This window comes from Lingula anatina, chromosome 6 (genome assembly GCF_051362555.1).
Source record: "Lingula anatina isolate TDL-2025a chromosome 6, LinAna3.0, whole genome shotgun sequence".
NCBI classification, from domain to species: Eukaryota; Metazoa; Brachiopoda; class Lingulata; order Lingulida; family Lingulidae; genus Lingula; species Lingula anatina.
The window spans coordinates 8,305,950-8,318,880 of record NC_141772.1 but is presented as its reverse complement, the minus strand read 5'-3'; the positions used below and the strand labels follow the sequence as shown (position 1 = coordinate 8,318,880).

Genomic DNA, 12,931 nt, shown 5'->3' with positions numbered 1-12,931 from the left:
TTCAAAAAGTGAATAAATTAAAGGATAAATAAACCTCCAAGTGGGTATAATACTTATAAGAAATGCACCATTTCCAGGAGCCAAAACTCGCTGGAGGCGGAATCAATCACAACCAGTCTGTGCTGTGAATGTCGAGATTGCTTCTCTGCAGATTCGAAAAGCAACACTCTTGAAACAGTTATGGTACAAAATAGTTGTTTATTACCAAATATGAGTGATACATTTTTAAAACAGTTTCATAGAGATGGCTTTAAATTTATTCTCAATTTATCACAAATGCCACTCGCCCACTGAGCCCTTTGTCGTTTAAATAAGCCAGCTTTTAAGTTTCACGAATGTGACTTGAAAGTGTATTCTGTTCACAAAATGATTATTAGTTTCAATTAGGGCATACTAAAAATCAAATTTATCCTTGAATTAACCTAATAATGTATAAAATAATGACCATGCAGTTAACATCGATTCGTTTTCCTAGGAAGCAAAAGAGGCATGTTTTCATTGATAAAATTCCTGTTTATTTGCACCAAAATATATATATGGCAGTTACAAAGTGATAATAAGTTACATTTCATAAGTGTGTACAAAAGCCAGGATCATTTTGAAGTTTACTTAATAATGTTCAAAATCAAAGAGAATATTAAGTTTATTTCGACCAGCATTTCTATGTAGCCGGCATTAAAAAGTCTGAATATCAGCGACCTGGTTTTCTTTTGTCTTCTTTGGTCCCTCCATCCTGAAGACGTATACAGGCAAGCAGAAGGTAAGGCACGCGATGCACATGTTCGCAAGGCTGAACTGGAACGATACAGGGTGACAGTCGATATTTTCACAAAAAGTACCTTGGTCTATAGTGGCCTGCGTGTGCGCATTTCACCAGGCCCCAAAATGCAAAAACGCCATTGGCAACATCAATTTTATAATCCAATGAATAACGACATGAAAATGGCTCACATGGATTGTGTTTTTAAGGGGCCCAATATGAAATCTACAAGGTACACGTTCAACTGTACATGGTAAATGCCTATTTAGCAATTTTGGAGGCGTGGTAAAATACGCATGCGCAGGCTCTTTGGGGCCAGGACACAGAAGAAATTCTTCAGGCTCGTCTTAAACATACATTTGTGTGCGTGTTCGGAAAGTTCAAAAGCTGACAACATGTTTAGACGATTTTACTCTCATTAATACTCTGAATCATTATATATTTCAAACATTTTTAACTTGACTAACAGAAAGAAAAGCATTGAGTCATGAAATCTTGCGTCGTTGAGTTCATCTCATTGCGTTCAACAAGTCCGGGTGGAGTTGGATCGATCTACGTAGAACGTGGATCGATCTACGTAGAACGATAGCTTAATTGGGAATGGACCCTTAAAACCAGGGAGTGTGTGCGATTGACCTACATAGTGTACTTACAAATAAAGGACGACTCTCTAAGCCCGACTTAAGCCAGTAAAATAGAGGATACTGTAGACCAGCAAGCACAGTCTGAATAGAAAGCTGCACAGTACATATCTTGCCGAAATGTTGTGTTGGGAACCTATGGTTGAAAACTGCTACATGTATATATTATATCGCAGTAAATGGAGAGAGAGAGACAGAGACAGAGAGAGAGATGGAGAAACAGATTGTTAAATCTGATTACTGACACTATATTTTTTTTACTGTCACTCAATATTTATACCGCAAGACACCCCATGCATCTAACACCCCATTTCCATAGATTTTTAGATCGATCTATCCCTGTGGGGAGTCTCACTAGATTACTGTCAGCTTGGCCGGCTTAAGCGTCTGTCCCGCCTACTAAAAGCTGTAAGGGGGTAATTAACTATGGTGCCCGCTCGGCTGACTGCAATTTAGTGTGAACCCCCAGGGAGTTAGGTCGATCTAAATATTAATCTTTAGATCGATCTAAATCTCTGGGAAGGCACCCCAAGAGTCAGCGTCCTGATATCGCCCCATTCGTGTCGTGACCAGTGTTATTTTCAAACTGTGTCAAGATGGCGGACTAACGAGGTTGAACAGGGGACGGTGAATATGATTATTATTTTGTTTGATATTGATTAAAGTAATTTATCTGTCAATCTATGTTTTAAAAGTTTTAATTGTCCTCAAGTAAGTTCATTCTCTTGGATTGTGTTCAAAATTCTGGCTTGGATCGCTTTAATACCCAAAGCCCAAATTTCGCACCAGAAATATAGACGTTTTGAACCATTTTTGACTATACAAAACTGTCTATCGAGAATATTCTACAAAAATCTTTTATTTGCCCTTAGCTAAATTGTAGTCTCTACGGAGCTGCATTATGTACAGGATAACGTTGATCCGTAGACCATATACCCAGACAAGTACCTGTATAGAAGGGGGCATCATACATGTACTTACGCATATGCCAAAAATGATATATTCACGCCATATGTGAAGGTTCTTAGTAGACTGTGTATTAGCATTGTCAGGTATTGAACTTCTAACACTGGTACAGCACACAAAGCCCACAGACTCAGACCCGAAAAACTTGTGATGAAAAATAGACTTAGAAAAAACTTTGGCTGAGCTGAAAAATAAAAGTTTCGAAAAGGTATAACTAAAGAGGAAACAGGCTATACTCAGTGGAATTTATCAAAATGTAAACGTGAGACTGCATTAAGGCAACATTGTCAAGTCAAGTGTTCATTTGTGTATTTATAAATGTTAAATATCCTAAATGTTTGCCATTAAGTCACCTCAAACTTGAATGACAGTAAGAAAAACGACTATAAGTCAGACCAAATGCTACCATTTTCCGATGCAGGATAAGAAATTTTGTTTTTAAAATGATGCAAGCGGCCTCACTCCGTGGATTCGCTCTTCAGCCAGTATGGTACTGTTAACCCACCTTCAGACCCCATCTGAGCTCTGTTTCTCTGTCTGTCCACCATGTATCCCCCAGCTATGGCCATCGGTACGCTAGTGGTCAGTTGTAGGATACCAAGGACGTTAGTGTAGTGGCTCACTGGAATCGAGAAAAATACTTTAATCTACGATGAAATCCACCCGAGGTTTAAATCAATCAATACAAATGTTATTTTTTCAAGAATATAAGAGACGGTAATTAATGTTTTTAGGCTACGTTTGAGCCACTTAGATATTCTGGTAATCATGAGATATGTGAAGAAAATTTGCTCAAAAATTTAATGAAAAAGTAGATGAACGCCCCCCCCCCCCCCCCCCCCCCCCTTTAAGGTCAAACATACATTTAATATCACATACTAAGCGGCGCAAAAACTGCTTTACGCCTATGATGAACACATAAAAAACGGGATCCAAAACAGGGTGGCCTCAAAACTCTCTTTCTTATAATATTCTGTTCCCATTTCATCGAGAACGGTTTTATCACGTAAAATTATGCGCTGTTGATCTGATAGATTCATCTATGAATAAGCCAGCCTTTGGCTTACCTTTACTTTGGTCCCCGTGTGATAAGTAATCTATGATCGAGTTGAAACTGCCAAAATACATCACTACCAATAAAGCATTGCCTGAAAACCAGACTTGTGTTGTCCAAAACAACGGACTCTTGAAGATCGACGAGAACTTGGGGACATCGCACTGTAGTTTTTCATCGGTTGATGAGGTTTCTGCCACTGGTCTTGCAGTAACAATGATTTCCTTTGCATCAACAATGTGAACGTTTTTGTGTTTGTCCGTGACAGCGTGCTCCGTCGGATTTGTATCGTTTCTTGGAATGTTGGTAGGTGGTGAAGAAGGCACAGATAGCATCTTTGCTGCTGGTTTATCTTTGTCCTCAGTGTCAGCAGTTCTCAAATTGCTTTCAGTGATGACATTTATTGCAGAAACGCCTGTATTATTTCTGTCATTGGTGCCTTTCCCGGCTTGCTTCTTCGACGGACAATTACATGAATACAAGGACAAGGACCTACACTTATCAAATCCCGTAGTTGTTTTTTGGTCGTTCGTCGTGTGGTCCCTAGGGGGCAGCAAAATCGTCGTGGTGGTAGAAACCAAAAGAGCGATGCACGCAAATACCAACATTGAGCTTTGGTATGGTATCCCCGCGTCATAAGCCAGCTTGAAAGGGAATGTAAAAAAATTATGATCTCAAAAACTACCTACGAAAATAGTCATTAAAAAACTTATAAGCATGGAGAGCCATGGAGAATGAATTATACTTTTACCTTTACAAAGAGAAAAGACGACGTGCTCATGTCCGTTGCTCCGGAGATCACTAGCCCAAGAGTCGTTTTGCTCTGAGGAAAAAACTGCGGCATCTGCATATCTGTGGTAAGGTACATAACGCCACCTAGGTAGTGGGCGACAGCGCCTGGGAAGAGAAGCCACTCCAGACCTGAAAAGGGATGCTTGTAATCAATATTACTGCCTAGAAATATTTGAGAAATACGCAGGTTGCTGCTATGTTCAAAATCTTTGGTTTATGATAACGTATTATGGCTATTTGTAAGTGGACAAAAAATTATTTTCATTCTTCAATTCTTAAAAAAAACGGCTCCCCATTGATCAAAACTTGACCACGTGAATACAAACTACAATGGGCCACTCTTCAGAGCGAATGTGAACATTTAATCAAGTTTACATTAAAAAAGATCAACGAAGAGATCGATCTGTCCTCTGATTAAAAGGTGTTACTTGTAACATTTAAAGGAGTGACATCAATGTGTTTGACATTATAACGTGATTTGTATATCAAACAACATGAGGTGTTATCTATTTATGGCTTATACATGTAAAAAGCGAAAACATTGGTTCACTACAACTACTCTCGTGGACTGTTAATAATGTGCAAGCATAAAACGGAATTGCTCGTAAGTTAACTAAAAATAACCATTTAAAATATAACTTAACCTGGCTTGGCAAAGGCCATCATCAGCGTTCCAGCGAAGCATAAAGACCTGAAATAAGAAAGGTTAAAATTATTGTGTATGAAGGTCAAAGATGAACGTCTTGAGGATCGGGAACCTATTTTTCTTGTCATTCGTGACAATAGGTATCGGCGCCTGTCTTTCTTGCAATGCCAATAATCTATCGTTGTTTACGTGACCCTGGGTGACAAATCCACTTAGATATCAAAATAGACAAATCGTTGAATGATCTAAACTACAATAAAATGACTTTGAAGCGACACGAATCCCACGGCCCTTGTGACAGGGATGGTACACGTAGTCATAGGAATGGAAGTCCGGGTCCCCTATGATTAGTACGGGTTAGCTAATTAAAGTTGGAGTGTTGGGGTCAGTATCTATATGTTCAGAGAAATGGGGAACGGACCACGGTTCCTGGTGGGCTATCAGTTCTGTCACGCCGGCCCTTCGAACAATATAGGATAAGTACACTTGTAAGCTCAAATTATATCTCAGCTGCGCTCAGGAATAATTGTTCTCTTATATGTCGCATACAGTGGACGACTAGTGTTGTAACTAGTATTTAATTGGTGCGTACAGAATTGTTTGATTAATATAGCAATATTCAAAAATGAAATGTGTGAACCATTACTAAACACCCGTGGAGTCTCCCAAGGCCTTTAAAATTGAGTTTATTATTATTATTATTATTATTATATACGGCAGACTAAATAGAAATAAATTATTTTTTCATCAATGTCGTGAAGATCGAATGTACTCATACAATCATTGCATATACATGTAGATCCATTGCTGTTCTGCCTCACAAATAATTCCAACTTTTAATGGTGAAATACCCTCCAGACATTCCTAACTCAATAAATGTGTCTGACTCTCAACTGCTGTTCTCTATTCTCAACTGCATGGTCTGTCCCTAGACGGCGCTGATTTCAGCTCGCCAGAAATCGTGATTTTAACCATACAGGGAAAGGGCTTGATTAGATCGACGTCTGAACCAACTCAGATATGCCGTTTGAAGCCATACAGTCTTTTTCTTGTCTTTCGTAATGGCTAATTTTTTTGGTAAATAATTGAGATGTCACCAATCTGAAGCGCACATAAAATACTTATCCAAACGGCTCGGTTTGTTAATTTTGTCACGGACGTGCACCTGCGTCCTAGAAGATGAATACAGAACCGTCAATTCAGGATAAGTGCATGTTTTGCCGTTATTTACAATTCAAGTGCAATGTATTAACATGAGTTACAGTACCTTTTTTCTTGTCTTTCACATTGGATATTTTTTTTTTTTGGTAAATAATTGAGAGGTCACCAACCTGAAGCGCACATAAAATACAGGGTGACACACACAAAAAAAAAAAAAAAACGGTCATCACCTAATATCACCTTGATTAACTTTTGAAATAAATAATCAATTCCTTTTATTTTCCAGATTTATCAAGAAAAATTAATGTTCTAAGAGTCTACCAAATTCGACCTTCGAGATGCCATGGACTACTGAGGAAAAGACATTTTTTCATAATCCCCGAAGAAGGCCTAGAGGCCGAAAGCTTGGATAATATGTGACTTCTGTTAATTAGATCTTCAGAGATGCATCAGTAATAATACTTATTTAATCAACTCAGATATGCCGTTTTAAGTCATGCACTGCACTCTTTTTCTTGTATTTCGAATTGGCTTTTATTTTGCTAAATAATTGAGATGTCACCAACTTGAAGCGCACATAAAATACTACTCCAAACGGCTCAGTTTGTTAATTTTGTCACGGATGTGCAACTGCGTCGAAGAAAATGAAAATAGAACCGTCAATTCAGGGTAAGTGCGTGTTTTACCGATATTTACAATTCAAGTGCAATGTATTAACATGAGTTACAGCAAGTTCTTTAAATTATAAATGGCAGTAACGTATAGACTTCCATGACCGACGCGACATGAGGTTTAACGATCAACATGTATTTCTTCTTGGCCAAGGACATGCCGTCCCTGAAACTAGTCCCACTACTGAGATAAAGCGTTCTGCGGCACGGGATAATACCATCATAATAAAATATAAAAGCCCTGTCAAAACAGCTAATACAAACTACCTACATGACAAAAAAGTAAAAAAAAAGGATTTTCATTGTCGCCTGTTATCACACTAGTCTTCAATATGATAGTAATAATAATAGTAATAGTAATTTATTTTCACATTTATGCATACAAAGGTATGAAATGAAATTAAATATGATCTATCGATAAAATTAAATTAAATTAAATTAAATTAAACCAACTGTGCTCATTAAAATACGTACTGTTGATTGGCAAAGTATTTATGGTAGGTGTAGAAGTTGTTATTTACCAGTGTCAATACACTTTGACTCTCAATAACCGCCCGGTAATATGTTACTAGTAGTTCTTGGTTGACATAGGATGGCATGAAGCACCGTAGAATATAAAGGTTTTGCTTGTCCTGAGTGTCAGGCCCACTGTGAAGCTAGCTTGCTAACTATTCAAACGTTTTCATTGGATAGCTTCACAGTTTTGCTGATATGGGTTATATATGAAATCAAGATCGAGCTGGCAAAACTGATCATATCATCATTTTCAGGTCTGTAGTTGTACTGATGGCCAGATCGTTGGGTGGCCAGAGTCACTCATGACTGACTTCACTTTCTTGAGCACTCGTCTCTCGTACAAACTTTCTACTGATGGTAATTCTCTATCCCTACAATACGACTGGTAGTTTTCACTGCGCAGTCAAGGCGATTATTGTTTACCGCTGTAGCACTAAAACACCAAGGCCCAGTTTTATAAAGGACGTTTAGCACAAACCACCGGTTAAATCCAGCGTTTAACCTAAACAACGTTTAACCGGGTTTCATAAACGTCGTTTAGCACTAACCAATGGGTACATTTTCTTAACGGTTGGTTAAATTTATACGCTCGAGGGAGGTAGTTTAAATTCCTTAAACGCCGGATAAAAATGGCAAACCTGCTGCGGTTTGCCAGAAATCATCACAGATATATACCTTTTAGACAGAGAAGAGACAGAAATTTCAGTTGAGATTTATTTGATTTTGATGGAGCAACTGAGCAAGAACTCATTGAAAGATTTAGATTCAGTAGAAATTCGATACTGTATTTAGAAAACTTACTTCAAAACCAACTAGCTCCAGAGACGGAAAGGAATCATTCTTTCAAGGAAACTAGTTTCATTTTGAATATTTCTATGATATTATTATTATTTATTCATTTATTATAATAATTATTATTATTATTTGAAAATAAGTACATAAACATACTTTGGCAATCTAAATCAATCTAAATCATCTCTTTGTTTTCTCAGATATTATTGACATTGCCAAAGTACATTAAAGAATAGCAGACAACACAAATGAACAATGGATTAATTGTGGGTATTTTATTTTGTTTATAGAAACCCATTGCATTCTGGGAAATTTTATTTCCAAATATGGTCTGGATAGGTTGTTCATAGCAACTAAACACTGGTTAATTAAATTAAACGTCTGTTAACTAACCGTCTGTTTAAACGCTGTTTATAAAACACAGTTTTACCCGCCGTTTAGTTAACCAGTGTTTAGAGAATTTATCCACTGGTTAGGCTTATCCACTGGTTAGTGTTAACGTCCTTTATAAAAACGGGTCCAGACTGTGAAAAGCAGTGTCAGTACACTCCTAGCAGGCAAACGACATTGATTCTACGTTAATTCAACGTTGATCCACCAAAATTAATGTTGATTGCACGGTGAATCAATGTCTTTTGTCTGCTGGGCTGTGACTCTCAATAACCGCCTGGTAATATTTTACTAGCAGTTCTTGGTTGACAAAAATGAAATGTCTGAACCAATACCAACCACCGTGAAACCCATGACCTGAAGCGCTGTAGAATATAAATGTTTTGCTGAGCCTTTAATACAAACAATTTTGCCTATGTTGATCTGCCACTTAAGATCTAATCATCAGAGATATCTATGCCCAGAAATTAAAAATGTCTGACTATTTCAACCTCGGAATCATTTATCATAAGATGGTTGATTTCTGTTGGGTTTCTTTCGTCTTTTTAACATTAAACTCAGTGTCGTTATCCGATCACCATGAAACAAAGTCCGAAATCCACTTGCTACTCCAGTACTTCAGTTTACATGAACTACGACATATATGTAACAAACATACATAGAAAGATGATGGCAACCCAGCGGGCAAATTATGTTGTTTTAACGTTGAAACAACGTTGAATCATAACGTTGATAAGACGTTGGATTAACATTGGATTTGAAAGTTGGATCAACGTCAGATAACAACGTTGTATCAACCCCAGTTGTAAGACACTATTCTTGCATGAAAAGACATTAAAATGACCTGAAATGTTTTTATTTTTGGTACAAAACACAGGTACACAATTATAACGTACACTGTAAAATCATCCAAGTGTCTGCTTTGTCTGATTTTTTCAACGCATTTAGCTCCTAATTATGTTTTGCACCTAAGCATGGTATACCCTTTTAGCCTGGATGTGTTTAGCAGTAGGGCATGTTTGATGGTTAAATATACAGACTTGACATTTAATATGGAATATTTCAGTTTTAAAGGTATACCTAGGTAAAAATGCGTTCTTTTTTCAAAAAATTCAGATTTCATATAAGACATCTGACTGGAGAAGTGTGAAGTCAGGTGTGTCGCTGCCAATTAACTGCTTACCAAGTCTGTTGCACTGCTGCCTTGTGTAATATGCAGTAATTTAATTGGGCAGTGCTCCTTTGGGCTAGTCAAAGCTTGGCTTTGGCGAAGCATGGTTCTGTCAAAAAAGTATCCATATGTCGGCAAATACTGCATAGAAGAATTTGAAATTTTGCATGCAAGCGGTCAGCGGTTTTGCAGTGCGTAAAATGAGTTAAGCAGCGTTTTACATAACTGTTAAGCTGTGCCAGAATGGCGCGAAAAACACAGACATTGCCAGACAGATTATTGTGTCAAACGGAACGGTCTACACAGTTTTATAGAGTTATGCCCAGTTTGAGGCACTACACAGAGACCAAGCCCAATGCATCGACGTCTTACCACCAAGGTATAGGACTCACTGTCCTTCAGGGTACACTGCTGCAGTTAAACCAAAACCACCCAGTCCGTTCTGAATGAGGGACAAATTGTCACCAAAACTTGTTTTTCAAGGCTCTTAGCGAACACCAAACTGATATCAGCAGGTTAGGATTCCAGACGACCTCTGAGGAAGCTACTGTAAACAGCAAAGCAGCCTAGTCTGTTTCTCTTATCAATTGGGGGCCATGACAGTTTTTGGGTAAAACAATGAAACCGCGTGGCTTTCTTTATTGAGGTCAGATTTAACCTTTACCGCTAAACTGGTCAAAGTTTACAGACATCCTGAAGAGGCCTACAGACATCCTGAAGAGGCCTACGACGAACCGTGTGCCACTTCTTAAATGACTAGGGTCATTGACAGTGTCAGTATTTAGAGTGGATACCACATTGGTGCCAAAACACCAATGGTAGTCATCGATGAAAACCTGAACCAGATCAAATAAAGGAATAATCTGGGAACCACTTGACTATTATTTGATAGGGGGCACCTTAGGAACAATTTTAGGTTGCAGGGTAAGGTTGCCGGTTCACACAGAGCACTTTTAATAGCAGATAACTTACAGAACCAAGGTAATGAGTATTGGTCAGAACCTTGGTCATCAAAATCGCCATATTTGAACCACACAGACAATGTGTGGGTAGGTCATTACTCGCCGAATTAACGGCCTGCATGTCCTACATCAAAACGGAGCCAAATTGGACAAGTTTTAACCGTATTCTGGATTTTTATTCCAGATTAAACTCTAAAAAGCCTATCATAAGAAATGCCTTGCGGCTTGAAAGCTCTGGTAGCAGCAAGATGAGGTCAAGCGTAACAGCGACTGTTGCTGTGACTATAGACACTGACATGGGGGGCCTTTGTGGGGCGTGTAACTCTTTTAAAGATAATAATTAGGAAAATATGGAGATCCAAAATATTGCTTTCAATGGTTGTCGTATGACTTAAAATAGGCAATGTATTTTTGTTTGCTTCACTGACGAATACAATCAATGAACTGATATCACAATGACATCGAAGAGATTATCAAAAGTTATTAAAGCACGATTTTAATCCTTATTTTCATCTATCAGTTAGCAAAATAGGAAAAAAATTGATGAATTATGTTTTGGAAAAAATATTCCATATTAAATGTCAAGTCTGTATGTATGGCCTTCAAGTTAGGATTTCCAAGGTTTAGTTACACACACACACACACACACACACATATATATATAATAAAAAGAAAACAAAGAAGAGCAGCTATTTTGCCGCGACCGGTTTCATTCTTTCTTCAGGAGGTTTTGTTTATTTGTTACTAGGTGATGTCATAAGGGCTAAAATGTGACGTCTGTAACAATGGGTGTTTAATTGCTGCTTTTACCAATGATATTATCTATTCAATGTAGGTTTATACTAATTAATGAATAGATTTTCTTTCATTTCCCTTTCTGTTTGGGTTGTTTCCCTAGTGAATTTATAAAATGGGAATACCGTAAAGTCCTTGTTTTTGTTCATAGAGCATTCCCTAATGTGCCCACTCACAGACGTGCACTGATATTTAGGTTGTCTTATTTGTTGTCTGTGAACGGTCATTCTATGTCTGAGAGTGTCTCCAGTTTGTCCTATATAGTTCTCACCGCATCCACTGCAAGTTAATACATAAATTAAATTTGAGCTAGTGCAGGTGAATGGGTGTTTAATTCTAAATGTAAGTCCATTTTTAAATGTAAGATGGCTCCCCTCTTTAATTAGTGGACAGGTGCCGCACCTGGGTACCTCACATTTCTGTACTCGTATTGTTGAGGTTTCCACATTTGTCCTGGAATTGTTTTCAAATTTTGCTTTTGTTAAAATTTGCTTAAGTGATGGACTTTGTCTCTTACTCTTTATAATCTGCATTTCAGTTAGTATCTCATTCATTTTGTCATCTTGTTTTACCAAAGGTAAGTTTCCAGTTATGACATTGTGTACTTCCGGATTTTTTTGATTATATGTTGATATGTACGGTATGGGTTCCTTTTTAATTTTGGATTTGTCGGTTTCCTTTGTTCGTACTGGGGTGATATGGTATAAAGTTAGTTGGATTATATTGTTGTATCCCATGCACGCTGTTTTGTTCAGCATGATCAATTGTTCAACAATATCTCCTTTTTAACTCGTGTCATCCCAGACACATTAAGCACAATATACCATACAATCTAGCTCGAAGACTATGCATAATTGTCTCAAATGAAACCACATTAAAACAAAGGCTCAAAGATCTGGAAGGATTCCTATTAAGGAGACAATACCCAAGACAACTGATACAAACTGGGATTAAAAAGGCAAAACAGATACCGAAGAACGACCTGAGGACCACCAAAGTGTTAGTTACAGTATTGATAAACAAAGTATCACGTTTTCAATATTAATATTTTAAATTACAATCACGACGACCAAACAACAACGTTGAGTCAATGACCAACATACAACGTTGAGTCAACGTCACATTATGACGGTGTTTTGACGTGGCTGGATCAACGTTGATTTTACGTTGAATTTAGGTAGATCAAAGGCAATTCAACGTATCAACCTGTTTTCAACGTTGATTCAACGTCACTATGCCTGCTGGGACTGGTTACAGTGGTATGAACGATGTGTCCAGTATTTATTTTATTGCAACATCCAGATATATAGGTGTAGCCTATAAGAACCGTATATCAGCGTTAAAGTAGCGTATATGAGCGTTTGCGTGCCGTATATAAGCGTATGATTATCACATATGAGCGTATATGTCGTGCTCAGGAGCAAAACTTTGTTGATAATTATGAAGTGCAAACTTGGTCAAACCCAAAAGTTATGCGAAATTACACCAACGTAGAACGTACACTATCTAACAAATCCTTTATGTTTGTCTGCGTATGTGAAGATATCCCAGTCATTGGTGCCATACGCTATATAGGGTAACAGGGCCTTAACCCTTCATTACGATCCGTTGGTG

General features: G+C 37.8%; 1 protein-coding gene across 3 annotated transcripts in view; it reads right to left on the bottom strand.

Annotated features, from left to right (window-relative positions):
- Nucleotides 1-12,931, bottom strand: part of LOC106170629 (equilibrative nucleobase transporter 1) — a 35,328-nt gene that overhangs the window by 21,561 nt on the left and 836 nt on the right. Inside the window, exons 2-8 of one of the 3 annotated variants that reach the window (XM_087015546.1) lie at nt 4,858-4,904; nt 4,173-4,342; nt 3,435-4,065; nt 2,873-2,989; nt 2,383-2,551; nt 1,414-1,537; nt 193-795 (exon numbers count right to left, since the gene is read on the bottom strand). In XM_087015546.1, coding sequence (XP_086871672.1) covers nt 676-795; nt 1,414-1,537; nt 2,383-2,551; nt 2,873-2,989; nt 3,435-4,065; nt 4,173-4,342; nt 4,858-4,904 — 1,378 coding nt within the window. In that variant the 3' untranslated portion in view covers nt 193-675. Of the gene's footprint in view, nt 1-192; nt 796-1,413; nt 1,538-2,382; nt 2,552-2,872; nt 2,990-3,434; nt 4,066-4,172; nt 4,343-4,857; nt 4,905-12,931 lie in introns of those variants that run through there. The other 2 variants (XM_087015549.1, XM_087015547.1) reach the window with 2 other exon arrangements.